Source organism: Sminthopsis crassicaudata, chromosome X (genome assembly GCF_048593235.1).
Source record: "Sminthopsis crassicaudata isolate SCR6 chromosome X, ASM4859323v1, whole genome shotgun sequence".
Taxonomy (NCBI): domain Eukaryota; kingdom Metazoa; phylum Chordata; class Mammalia; order Dasyuromorphia; family Dasyuridae; genus Sminthopsis; species Sminthopsis crassicaudata.
In genome coordinates this window covers 21,350,991-21,366,015 of record NC_133623.1, presented here as the reverse complement: position 1 = coordinate 21,366,015, position 15,025 = coordinate 21,350,991, and the positions used below count along the sequence as shown (strand labels likewise).

Genomic DNA, 15,025 nt, shown 5'->3' with positions numbered 1-15,025 from the left:
TTAAAGGGAAAAACAGTCACTACAAAAGCCTGGCTGAAGTTAATGATGAAAAAAATCCTGAAGATTTATGGAACCTATTCTCTTTTTAGAATTCGATCTTTTCTATTATCAGACATTTTCATATTTAAAATTTTTTTAAATGAGCAGTTATCACTAGTCAAGCATAAAATATATCTACAAATGTAAAAACTCCCCAAATGCCTTGTTTAAACGTAGCCTAACAAAGACATTCAGAGAATAACCTAAAATAATTCCTTGAGATACAGACATTATTTGTAAAGAATCTAATTCATATCAACTGAGCTATTTACCTATGAGGCTAATTTTAGTTCAAAGCTATACTCTGAAGCCACTGGGAATAGTAGTGGTAATAACATAATACTAATATATAACACATATTATACATAATTTTACATCATGCAACATATAACAATTATACGTTAATATATTTAAAAATTTAATCAATATTAATACAATATATTAATATATAATTATTATATTGTGATTATTATAATATTATGTTATTATTAATTAAAATAGTAACAGTAGTAATAGAAGCATGCATTTATGTAGTACTTTAAGGTTTGCAACAGTACATTATATCTTATCTCATTTGATTCTTACAACTCTGTGAGGTAGGTGCTATAATTATCCCCAATTGCTAGATGAGGAAACTGAGGCAGACAAAAATTAAGTGATTTGCCCAACTAGTAAATATCTGAGGCAGGATTAGAACTGAAGTTCCTCCCTGATTTCAGTTTTACCATTCTCTCCAGTTTGCTACCTGCTATACCTAATAAACATTTTCATTTTCAACATGGTGACAAGAAATAGAATAAGTAATATAAAGGGTACCAAGATGAGAGAAGCACAGGCTGAAATGCACTGAAAACTATTTAGTTATATTCAAATAATGCATCTAGTTCTGTTGTCTGGGGACAAGCAGAACAAGTCTATGTGACAGTTCTTCAAACATCTGAAGACAACTATCATGTCTTCCTTAAACATTCTCTTCTTCAGGCTCAACATTCAGAATTCCCTCAGCTGATCCTTTTCTGGCCCTTTACTATCCTGGTTGTCAATGTTCTTCAAATATGTCCCACAGAATTGAACACGATCATCCAGATGTGCTGCTAGGGCAGAGGATGTTATAGTAGCCTATCACCTTCCTTTTCCTAGACCCCCCCCCCTTTGTTTTTTTTTTCCTTAAACTCAGCTGGAGATCATATTAATTTTCTTGCCCTCCATAACTTACTGATAACTCATACAGACCTTGCAGTTCTCTCAAATTCCTTTTTCAAACTAATCACACCTTCCCTTGTCTGGTCCTTCCGAGGGTAAATTTTATAACCCAAGCATGAACCTATACATTTATCCATATTGAATTTCATCTTCTTTGATCCTGTCCAATGTTGGAGCATACTAAGATCTCTTTGAATCTTGACTATCTCCTGGTGTTAGCTCTGCCTTCCATTGGTTTGTAATCTGTAAATCTGCTCAGCAGGTCATCAATGCACCAAACTCTAATTGTATATTCGAGCTTTGCCAATTGCATCCCCAGTACTTAGTACAGTGCCATTAGTGCCATGCACATAGTGGGCTTGTTGAATTGCATGAAATTAATTTTTAAAAGGTTCAAAAAAAGGGGAAAAATCTCTTTAAGAAACATTTTGGAGTGGCTAATTAAAGTATAATCTTGAGCATTCTGTGTAAAATAGCTTCTATACAAACTGAAAGCTTCAAAGGAACAGAGAGTGGCCTAGCAGCAGGACTGCAGACCACAAGGATGACATAGTGTGATCTTTCTGCCAACTTTTTCTATTTCTGATGTCAAAGAAGAAAGATCAAGAGAGAAGAGCCTAAACAGAGACAAAAGGTGGTTTGGGGGCCTTCCCTAAGATTAGCAAGAGAGGTCTATTTCAAGAGATACGCTAGCTAATTATTGAGGGAAAAGCAGTGATGTGAATAAGCCATGCCATCTCTGACTAACAATAAAGGCAAGCAGCAGGAGTAAGGGCCAAGGTTGCCAGGAGTCTGGAGAGGCAAGGCTCTGAACAGAAAGAAAAGCTTTCGTTAAGAACTCACTAACAAAAGTGAGTTAGTGACAAAAGTAGTCCTAGGTAAGTTTATTTAAAGCTTGATCTATGTAACACATTTTTTGCTCAGGGGAAAATTTACTGTGGGGTCTGTGGAACCAAACCTAAAGAAAGCACCACAGGTTATCTGCTTGCAGCTGCCACGATTGGAGCTAAACAGATAGTTCTGAGAAGTAGATAATCAGTCTTGATAGCATGGGCCTTCCATTTTGAAATCTATCAAGTGAACAGCCAAAAAACATCACCAGAAAATGGAAAGATTCACTAATGTTTTAGGGGGGGAAATATATATATATATATATAAATATATATATATTTTATAAATATATATATATATATGAGTTGAGAAGCAATTCTTCATGGTAATAACTTTAACCACTTCTCCTTTTGTATTACTACAATGACCTTCTAATTAGTTTTTGACTTCCAGTCTCTCCCTAGCCGTTCAGTGCTTTACAGAGACTCAGATCTGATCACGCTACAGCCCTGCTCAACAATCTTCAGTGGCTCTTTATTGCCTCAAAGGTAACTCACAAATTCCTTAGACTGATAGTTAAGACCATCCATAAGCTGGGAACCTGACCTAAAATCTTATTTCACATCATTCTTCTTCCTAAAACTATGTGCTAGGCAAAGTAGATTTCTGGCTGGCCCCTGAAAGTAACATTGCCTCTTTTACCTTTGGACCTTTACACAAGTCAGGATCCATGTCTGGAATGCATTCCCATATTCATTTCTCCTTTGTTGAGCATCTTGTCATCTACCTTAATTTTTCTGAAACATTTCATCTCTTTTCTCATCATCTTCATACCATTTGTTGACTCTGGAGCTACCTTGTTATTTACAGGTTGTCTTTGCCATTAGAAAGCCAGCTCCTTGAGAACAGACCTGTTTTGCCTTTCTTTGTATCCCCAGAGGTTAGCACAGCACCAGGGACATAGTAAGCACTTAATAAATGCTTAGTGAATAAAAGTTTTTTTTCTTCCCCATCATTCCAAATTTGTATCACATTATTCCACATAAGGGCATGTACTTCTACCCTTCCCTCCTCCAATATAAGCTTCTGGAGGGCGGGGATCATGCCATTATTATCTTGGCATTCTTGGGCGATTTACGCAGAGTAGATGCTTAATTTTTGCTGAAGGGAATTTTTATTTTCAAAAGATTTGTTTATATTTTTTGATAATAGCCTTTTATTTTCAAAATACATGCAAAGATACTCCTCAACATTCACCCTTGCAAAACCTTTTCTTCTCAGAATTTCTCCCTCCCTTCCTCTCACCCTTGCCCTTACACCAAATAATACAATATATGTTAGATATGTGCGATTCTATACATATTTCCACATTTATCATGCTGCACAGGAAAAATCAGATCAAAAAAAGGAAAAAATGAGAAAGAGAAAAAAAAAAAAGCAAGTAAACAACAACAAAAAAGGTGAAAATGCTATGTTCTGATCCACATTCAGTTCCCACAGTCCTCTCCCTGAGTGCAGATGGCACTCTCTATCACAAGTCTTCTGGAAGTAGCCTGAATTACCTCATTGTTGAAAAGAGCCATGTCCATTAGAACTGATCATCATATAGTCTTGCTGATGCAGTATACAATGATCTCCAGGTTCTGCTCATTTCACTCAGCATCAGTTCATGTAAATCTCTCCAGGCCTTTCTGAAATCATCCTGTTTATTGTTTCCATCACATCTATATACCATAATTTATTCAACCATTCTCCAAATGATGGGCATCCACTCAGTTTCCAGTTTCTTGTCACTACAAAGAGGGATGTTACAAACATTTTTGCACATGTGGGTCTCTTTCCCTCTTTTATGATCTCTTTGGGATACAGTTCCATTAAAGACACTGTGGATCAAAGGATCTGTACAATTTGATAGCCCTTTGAACATAGTTCCAAATTGCTCTCCAGAATGGTTGGATCAATTCATAATTCCACCAACCAATGTATTAGTGTCATAGTTTTCCCAGATCCCCTCCAATAATTATATTTTCCTGTCACCTTAATCAATTTGAGAGGTGTGTAGTGGTACCTCAGAGTTGTCTTAATTTACATTTCTCTCATCAATAGTGATTTAGAGCATCTTTTCACATGACTAGAAATTGTTTTAATTTCCTCTTGTGAAAACTGTTCATATTCTTTGACCATTTACCAATGAAACAAGGGCTTGTATTCTTATATATTTGAGTCAATTCTCTCTATACTTTAGAAATTAAGCCTTTATCAGAACCCTTAGATGTAAAACTTTTCCCCCTTCCCTCTTAATTCTGGTTGCATTGGTTTTGTTTTCCAAAAGATTTAATGCAGAAATATTGTCAAAGGATTCTGAAGCTACTCCTTTTGTTAAAAAAGCTACTAGAATAGGAATAAATCTTATAACTTTATAGCTAAAGCAACAGTTCTAATTTATCACCACAAAAGAAAAATAACTAGGAAGAATGGAGTCAAGATGGAACAGTAAGAAGAAGCATATTTGCCTTGTTCACCAAATACACCTCTTCCATCACAATCTAGAAAATGCAGTAGACTGAATTTTGATCAGGAAAGCAAAAAAAAAAAAAAAAAAAAAAGTCACAATGAGTCATTTTTCCATCATAGGGAAGCTTAGGGAGACAAATGAGTTTGCAGATACTAGGGAAAGAGAACTGGACAACCAATCAAACAAGGACACATTCCAGCTCCCAGGGAAAGAATGAGGGCTGACATAGAACAGTGGGATAGGAACCACTAAACCAGAGGAAAATCCCGAGGCATACCTGAAGTGCTACATGCAAGAACAGGTGCAATCTGGCAGCTCTATAGACCACTGGGCAGAGAAGAGTGGTTGTGAATGAGCGTGGTCAATCCTGGGCTGGTCTGAGCAAGAAACAAGTTTCAGAAACAACTGTATGTCTCTGAGCCCAAAAACAAAACAGCAGTGACTTAGTTCTAGCCTTTAGCCCACTGTTTGAGCCTATATAATCAGGACAGCAGCCCCAGACTAAAGGAGAGGCAGCAGTTTAGTAGCTACATACTAGTAGAGCTACCCAACAGGGTTAACAATGACTGAGTCCAGTAGTAGTCTACTGAAACTCAACTATGTATAACCCAAAAGACCCAAAATGTGGATCAGCAACCTGCAGAGATGAGACTAGGAGAGCAGTGAATAGACCTATTTCCCCAGATCACAATTTAGGAGCACTGATTTTTTATAAGAAAACAAGTTTAATAGTATTAAAAATTAAAAAGGTAGATTCACAATCAATGAAGAATAAATAAAAGCAATTATAAAGAGTTATTTGGTCCAAATATATGCCCCTAAAACTGACAATCTAACTGAACTGGATGAACATATAGAAAAAATATAAACTGTCCAGCTTAACAGAAGAGAAAACACAATACTTAAAAAAACCTTATTTTAGAAAAATAAACTGAACAAGCCATAAATTAACTCCCTAAGAAAAAAAATCCCAGGACCAGATGGATTTACAAGCAAATTCTACCAAACATTTAAATTCAGTATTACATAAACTGTTTCAAAAAAATAGGTAACGAAGGGATCCTATAAAATTCTTTTATGATGCAAATATAATCTTAATACCTAAATGTGGGAGACTCAAAAAAACAAAAAACAAAACTATACATCAAGTTTCCCAACGAATACTGATGTAATAATTGTTAAGTATTAGCAAGGAAGACTATAGTTATGCATCACAAAGATCAGAGAACATGTTTTGCATGAGTATACATTTTTGTAATAGTATTTTTTTGGGCTTTTTTTTTGGTGATTTCTCAAGGAGTGAGGGAGAAGGAGAAAGGGAGAGAAATTCAGAACAGAAAATAAAATTAAATTAAGCTTTAAAAAAAAAGGAAAACAGAATATATTACCTTTTTTCCCCCCCAAACTCAATAATTTTCCTTTTCAATTAAAAAAAAAAGTCTATTGTGATCCACAAGTTCTGTGAAATATAGCAAATAACTGATTCTGTTTTCTTAATGGTCTTCTGCTAACTTACCAGTTTACTCTTGTATTCTATTATGCTGATTGCTTTATACTCCCTCAAAAACTTCCTGCTATTTAAACCTTCTAAGACCACCTTTACTACAGGTTGTCTAAACAGCTGAAGACAAAATTACATAAAACAAACAAAACTGCATACTTGGGATTTTGCCTGATTACAACCAGTTTTAAGGTGAGATTTTTTCAAGACTGCACTGGGTCTGAAAGCAAGGTTCTCCTATCGTTGTAAAATGGATAATCTTCCATAAACAGGACCTTTTTTGTCAACTTTTGATATTATTCAGGTGAAGAAAATGAGGTCCAGGGCACTTTCTACTATACCAGGCTACCAGTTCCTGCCTTACTTGATACTAGGATAGCAGTACGAACAAGAATTAAATAACAGATGTAAAATTTTGAGATCTTTTTGGTGATTTCATTTTGAAATAGATTATAACTAGGCTACAGACAAAGCTATCAAGAGAAACATTTACAAGTCAACTTTTTGGGTGCTTCCCATGGAGAATCCATGGAACATTAAACCTTGTCACCCTTGCAATGATCTATTCTGTTAAGGGGCATTTCAAGTATTTCCCATATTGATTTCTTTAAAATTGAATTTCATAGTTATGCTTTATTTATAATTATGAAGAACACAATAACGGGAAAGGCTGGAATAGTTCTGAAAAAACCCGATTTTCTAATCATAGGTAATCTAGGCAGATACTGACTTAAGCAGTAACAGAATCCAAATGACAAAGAACAAGAAAGAGATGTGTGGAAAAAAATTAACCAAATAAATATCATTTCAAAGATAGTTTCAAAGATTAAAGGTCAAAAATACCCATTGATCAAGGCATGAGAATGCGATCTGGAATGGGGTTTATGTTCTGGAACAATCTTAGAAATTGTGACATAACTCCAATAAATTCCATCATTTGAAACAATAAAAATTTTTGACTACTTCAAATACCCTGTGTTTCTGGGACAGCCATTAGCAGATTAACAGGAAGAACAGAAGATTGCATTAAAGTAAATAAGGGTGAAGATGATATAAGCATTTGGGAATAATCTAGTCAACTGGGTTCATCTTAGCAATTCTTCTAAAAGTTCCTTCTCCAGTTTTCTTCTTGACAGGCTGCTAGCTTTTAGGAATAGGAATGCTCTTCCCTCTCCTGTCTGCCTACCTAAGTACTCCCCACTACTTGAAATCACAGAAGCTTTCCCCGACTGCCCCATCCCCATGATAAGTCCTTCTTCTGCTCACTTCTTAGGGTACTTATCTGTAGCATTCAACTAGTAAGGGTCATAAACTGTCTAATATAGCAATTCTAATCTTGTCCTAGGTATAAGTTCTATGTCTATATCTTTTTTTTTAATTTGACAATATTTTATTTTTCCAAGTACATGTAAAGATAGCTTTCAACTTTGATTTCTGTATTTTTTTTTTTTTTTGAATTCTGAATTTTATTTTTCCCCTCCTCTCTATTTCTCTTGGATCACCAGTAGTTTTGCTGAAAGGAGACTAGTTGATCAGTGGAATAGGTTAGGTTCACAGGACAAAACAGTCAATAGCTTTAATAATCTAGTGTTTGGCAAACTCAAAGACCCCAGCTTTTGGGATAAGAATTCACTGTTTGACAAAAACTGCTGGAAAAATTGGAAATTAGTATGGCAGAAACTAGGCATTGACCGACACTTAACACCATACACCAAAATAAGGTCAAAATGGGTTCATGATCTAGGCATATAGAACGAGATTATAAATAAATTAGAGGAACCTCTCGGACCTGTGGAGGAGGAAGGAATTTGTTACCAAAGAAGAACTAGAGATCATTATTGATCACAAAATAGAAAATTTTTATACCAAATTGAAAAGTGTTTGTACAAACAAAACTAATGTATATAAGATTAGAAGGGAAACAATAAGCTGGGAAAACATTTTCACAGTCAAAGGTTCTGATAAAGGTCTCATTTCCAAAATATATATAGAGAATTGACTCTAATTTATAAGAAATCAAGTCATTCTCCAATTGATAAATGGTCAAAGGATATGAACAATTTTCAGATGATGAAATTGAAACTATTTCTAGCCATATGAAAAGATGCTCCAAGTCATTATTAATCAGAGAAATGCAAATTAAGACAACTCTGAGATACAATTACACACCTGTCAGATTGGCTAGAATGACAGGAAAAGATAATGCTGAATGTTGGAGGGGATGTGGGAAAACTGGGACACTGATACATTGTTGGTGGAATTGTGAATACATCCAGCCATTCTGGAGAGCAGTTTGGAACTATGCGCAAAACTGTGCCTACCCTTTGATCCAGCAGTGCTACTACTGGGCTTTTATCCCAAAGAGATCTTAAAGAAGGGAAAGGGACCTGTGTGTGCAAGAATGTTTGTGGCAGCCCTCTTTGTACTGGCCAGAAACTGGAAGATGAATGGATGCCCATCAACTGGAGAATGGTTGAATAAATTGTGGTATACGATTGTTATGGAATATTGTTGTTCCATAAGAAATGACCAGCAGGAGGATTTCAGAGAGGGCTGGAGAGACTTACATGAACTGATGCTGAGTGAAATGAGCAGGCCCAGGAGATCATTATACACTTCAACAACAACAATACTATATGATGATCAATTCTGATGGATGTGACTCTTCAACAATGAAATGAACCAGATCAGTTCCATTTGTTGAATAATGAAGAGAACCAGCTACACCCAGCGAAAGAACTCTGGGAAATCAGTGTGAACCACTACATAGCATTTCCAATCCCTTTGGTTTTGTCTGCTTGCATTTTTGATTTCCTTCTCAGGTTAATTTTACATTATTTCAAAGTCTGATTCTTCTTGTGCAGCAAAATAACTATGGATATGTACACATATATTGTATTTAGCATATACTTAAACATATTTAAAAACAAACAAAAAAGAAAGAAAAAGAAAACACAGGTCAATCCCTACAAGAGATTTCTATTAACTGGGTGACCTGTTTGGAAATCAAGCCCTCTTCCCCTTGCCATCTTCTTCATTCTCCAAAGAAATATAGAAGATAAACAATCACACTGTGCTTACATGTTCCTTTCATGCACGTCATGGTGGAAGAACACAACTCAACGACCCGGACAGCAGCAGTTCCTGGCTCCACTGGTGGCACTGTCAAAATGGAAATCTCCAAAGCAGACACAGAGCAAGAGAAGCAATTAGATTTCCATTTCCTTCCTGCTGATACCTGCCTAACAAAATATCTGCAATATCCATTAACATATAGTGCTCTGACATAGAAGATTTTAATTTGGAAACTGAATTTAAAACAGAGATAAGTACAAGAATGTTGCTTTATATGCAATTAGGAAATTTATTGGTACAAAAAATTTAGAGAGGAAGAAGCTCCTGAACTAATGTGGTAAATGACTTGCCTAGGATCACACAGTCAGTGTCTATCAAAGGCAGTCTTCCTGGTCGCAAGACAAGCTTTCTATTTACTGCACAATTTGCTTGCAATTAACTGAGTACATTTCAAGGTATTTATTGCTCTCCACAATATAATAACCAACATGCCTTTGCAGGCGAGATCATGTAGATAGATAATCAGAAAGATTTCATGTATTCCATACTTCCACTAAACTGGGCTATTCTTTGTGCCCTAGCACACAGTGCATTCTTTCATCTCTGTGGCTTTGCTCACATGGTACCCCTATGTCTGAAATGCCCTGCCCATTACCTACTGAATTTCTTCTCTATCTATTAATATCCAATCCAAATGCTACCTACATCATAAATCTGTTCCCGATTCTGCAGGCTGGAAACAAGCTTCCCCAATGGATCTCATATAACATTATTTTGCACTACAAATGCATTTATGAAATAATATTATGAGTTATATATACTTGTATGTATGTCTTATCCCCTGTTAGACTATAAATTTCATAAAGGTAGAGATTGTTTAAACTTAATTTTCTCTCTCCAGTGATGAGCACTGTGCTCTACATGGAGTAGTTGCTCAAGGCTTGTTAAAATAATATTTCAAGTATTTTGGTAATATATCTATTTGTATCACTATTAGTAAAGAAAAGCATTTTAGACATATATAAGCAAATATAAAGTCTTTAATATTTTCTACTAGGACAAAAAAGTACTATTATTACACCATCAATTCTGAAATATATATAGATTTGTTTTTAAAGTTGTGCCTTTAAAAATATTCATTTTGAATAAAAACATGGAAAGTCTGTTAATCTTAAATTTATTTAAGTACAAGATAGTAACTTTAAATGAGTAAATATATGTTGAAACATTTTAAAACACATATATTGACAATTAACTGAAGGAATATGTTGGTGATGTAGATCCAGGTAAGGTCCTGGAAATGAGATATTTAGAGTTAAAGTGACCAAATAGCCTTCAATGTCACACATCACACTATTTTAGGTACTATCGAGACCTTATTTTCCTTTATTTTTCCAATAAGCATGAAATAGTAGTCACATTGTGGTTGCCCTGTAGATTATAGCATCCTAAGAATATGTTTATCAATCCCTAAAAATAATAATTATTTTCAGCAGCCTATATCCCTACTGGCATACAGCAAAGGCCTCAGCTGTAGCTTGAATCTATAATGTTGTGTTTATATTTCAAGCATCACTGAAAGAATAAATATGGAAATTATTTATTTTGGGAATTTGACTGTTAGGTTGACTGCTTGCATAATGGTGGCTTCAAAAGCTCTGTTTCTCACATTTCTTCTTTCCTTCACTATCATTTACAATGGAAAAGCTCGCTTCAACATGAAAACTTCGCTTTTTAAGGGGACTGGGTGGGGTCTAGATTTGAGATTTACCTGGGATAGGGAGCTCCTGGAGAGCAGACCACCACAGAATGGAAATTGGTATGTAATTGATAGTTTTGGAGAGTATAATACTTATAATACTATAATACTTATATACTGTAAAATCATTATAGAATGATGAATTATTAAAACACCATTCTACTTTGAAAGATATCTTAACAGATGTGCCAACCTAGTCATCTTAGGCAATCAGCCTTGTAGTACCATTTCCGCACAAATATCCCTTAATTTCATAAAGACTGATCTACCATGAACTAAACAGAATTGATAAGAAGGAAGAATTAATTCATTTTTTATAACAGGTTACTTCAAACTTAACGAGTTGTCAGAGGCAAATCACGTCTGACAGCAGCACCTTTTGAAAAATTAGTGTACTGCAGCATAGATCTAAAAGTCAATGTAAATACCCCCCAAACTAGGGGGGGAAATAAATTCTTGGAATATACGTGTAGGCAAGCAATCAACTGATATGGGAAAAATATCTAAAACTGGGATGGTGAAAGGAGCAAAATTTAGGGAGAGATCTGAAAAGGAGGAAAGTAGAAAAAGTCTCAGAATGAGAACAATGTGATTAGTAATGCTATGAGGCTGGACCTCTCAGTTTTCAATTTAGCTTGTTGGAATATTTTTCCCTAAGTTAATGTATCCCTTATGTCAACGTGATATGGTAGAAAAATTTTTTGGCTTGACCATGTAATTTGTTCCAAGGGTTAAATTTTTATTTTTCAGGAGGTAGGAATACAAAAAAAAAAAAAAAAAAAAAATCAATCCTTAATTTTTAACTGAAATTAAAAAAAAAAATTAAACAAGTATTACAAAACAAAACAAAAAACAAACAAACAAAAACACCTTGGATTGAGAGATTAAAAATCTTCTGGATCAAGAACAAGTCAACTTACCTTCTGCTGAGCCTTAGTTCTTTGTCTCTTGTGAGGATAATACATGCAGTACTTACCCCATGGACTTGTAAGGATCACATTAGTAAACATACAGGTAAGAGTTCAGAAAATGAAATTTGGAATAAAGATAAAATTCACTTTGACATACATGTGTCTTGGAATGACATTTATCTATAAGGCAAGGACTATTATCTTCCTAGATAGAATATTCCCTCAAGCATCCAAAGCCCTTATTATCAATTACTTCTGTAAGTTAAGATGTAGGCCTTGGAAAAAAAGATAGTGCAAGTACACTAGGCTTGATAAAGTGTTTCACTAATAGCAGACTATACAATTACAGTAAATTAAATACAAATTTTTTAAAAGTGCACGAGTGAATTACCTGCTGATCAGAATCTGCCTTCAGTACTGATCGATCCGTAATCAGCACTGCCCTTGAGATCTGCCTGTAATTCAACAAACCAAGGAATTCAAGATTGACAATCAGGAGTTGATAGATTTATAGACTCAGAATAGGGAATTAAAAACCTCTCTTGTTATTCTGAACATGTGGTTTGCAAAGCAAAGGCTAAAGTTGAAGAATCCAGCCCAAGGCCAGCTCTGCTTAAATTATGCACTGGCTCATGAACAATATATGAAATGACACTAATTTGAGAAAGGAAATGAATTAAGAATAACCAGCGTTTAGCACCCAGTTTGCATTTTCTGCATGTGTTCACACATTTGATGCCAATAACAGGCTACCCTGGATACCATGAAGAGGTGGTGGCTATAAATTCAGAACTGAGCTCTCACCCACCTGACCTTGTGGAACAAGGAAGCCCTTACCTGTAGGTCACATTTGAACACGTTTTCTCCGTAAGGTAACTGTCTTCCACGATAAAATACTTAGCACTTATCCTCTGACCAAAGTGATCTATTATTGCCTTACATCTATATTTTTAAAAAAAGAGAGAGAACAAAGATATGGAATTTAAAAGAAATCTATTTAGATATTGATTCCATGTTACAAATCAATTTGCAACAGTACCCACACCCCTCCCCCAATGACATGTAGTTGTTTTTAAAAGGTTAAAAAAAATGAACAAAAATTATTTCATTTGGGTGCAGACAAGCTATTTTAATATATAATAAACTATACTGGGGAAAGGGAATAAGCATTTATTTAGTGCCTGCTACGTGCCAGTGTGCTAAGCACTTAGTATGAATATTATCTCACTTGATCCTCACAACCCTGTGAGGGAGGTGTTATTATAATTCTCATTTTACAGATAAGAAAAATGAGGCAGACAAGGGTGAAATGGCTTGCCTGGGGTCACACAGACATGAATTGTCTCAGGCCTTATTAGAACTCAGGTCTTTCTATCTCCGGGCCTGGCGTTCTCTTCATTGTGGCACATACCTCCTCCTTCCCCGCCCAGGGCCACTGTACACTAGATTTGGTTTTCCTGTCATCTGCAGAATCCTTCCTTGGTAGTATAATTGATACAAGACTAAAACTATAAATTAATTGAATCAGTATTATCATTTATATTATATTGGCTCAACCATATGTAGTGATTTTAATATTTCTACTCCTCCTGGAATTTTGTATTTTTGATTCTGGACCACACTACCTGAAATGATATCCCTAAACCCTAATGAAAAATTTTATTTACCTAAATATTTCTTGATTCTTTCAACTCACTCCATTCTACATCTGCTGCTCTGCCTGGTTTCAACTTCACAGAACAAGATGTCCCCAACTGGGTAATTCCTGCTGTCCCCCTACCCTCCCTTTCTGCCTCCTTTTGTGTTTTGTCCCCGCTCCACCCCTACCCCCTACTCCACCCCATATCAGAATGTAGGTTCCTTGAGGACAAGGATTGTCTTTCTTTTTATTGATTGTATCCCTAAGACTTGGCACAATGTCTGGTACTAAGCAAGTCCTTAATAAATAGTTACTGGATCTGATAAAAATCAGTGAGTTAGGAATAACTATATTCAAAAGCCATTTCTGCTATTTACTAGAGGTATGACCCTTGCAGTCCCTTTTTACCTAAGTCAATTCAATTGACTTCATGAAGAAATTATAGGTACTACCTGTATTTCCATGCATATAAACACGTGCACACTCACAAATATGCATATTGTTTTTCCAGAGGAAATGACTCACATAGGCTTTTAAATTTTCTGTTTAACATTTGTTCAAGCATCGATAAAAAGAAATCGTCTGTCACCAATAATATACAAAAATTACACATGATTTCTATTTTCCAACAGGGGAGCCATGTTCAGTTGTGTAATAGTGTCCCACTTTGCTTTCTATAAAGCCTTAAAAAAAAAATCTTAATAGTCCATTTTGAATAAGAAGCAAAATTAGGGCACTTGATACATAATTATAACCCTTTTCTATTGTTTAGCAAACAGGCTTTGAGGGAAAAAGTTGATTAAATGTCATGTTATAACAAGCAAAGGCAGTAAAAGCCACTAACGGTTTTATTTTTCTGTTAAGTGTTGCTTTCGCTTTTGTTCTAGAATCACTATCTGGCCATACACTAGATCATGTTTGCATTGAAGGGAAAAAAAGAGTGCTTCTTTTAATATCTGCCTCCACTTTACTTCAAAGGATGAACATAAGAAGATTTCTTTCAAGTGCTCTTTCCAAATAAGGAAAACACTTCTGCACTGACATTATCAGGTCTCTGTCATCTGCAATGTGTTGGGACAATGAATCATATAGAACCCTCCATTGACCTTCTTTCAATGTGTCTAGATAAAAGGATGAAAATTAGAATCCATCCCCTTGCAGTGCCACAAGTTATAAATGTACTTTATAGGGCTCATTATCCAAACTAATGGACTAAGGGTGACATCCTTGAAATGGACTTACCAGCACTGACAAAGCCAGTATGCAATATTTCAGGAACGATATGTAAATGACTGTGTGTTTGCTATAGCTTTTTATTATGGAAATATAAATTTACATTTGTCACAGCTCCACAGTTTGGGGCTAGAATTATTTTATTGGAAATGCACTTTTACTTTGCTCCACATAAAATGTGAGCAATTATTTTTAATGTAACCATATTTGAAATATACAAGTATAAATTAAACTATCTTAAATCTTTCGAAAATAAGCCAAATAAGCAATATCTCCTGGGCATGAGGGCATTAAAAGCAAGAACACTAACAGAGAAGGC

The 15,025-nt window shown here is 35.2% G+C and overlaps 1 protein-coding gene across 1 annotated transcript in view; it reads right to left on the bottom strand.

Annotated features, from left to right (window-relative positions):
* Positions 1–15,025, bottom strand: part of CHM (CHM Rab escort protein) — a 175,450-nt gene that overhangs the window by 27,097 nt on the left and 133,328 nt on the right. Inside the window, exons 10-12 of the mRNA XM_074278021.1 lie at positions 12,672–12,776; positions 12,226–12,289; positions 9,171–9,267 (exon numbers count right to left, since the gene is read on the bottom strand). Coding sequence (XP_074134122.1) covers positions 9,171–9,267; positions 12,226–12,289; positions 12,672–12,776 — 266 coding nt within the window. The remainder of the gene's footprint in view (positions 1–9,170; positions 9,268–12,225; positions 12,290–12,671; positions 12,777–15,025) is intronic.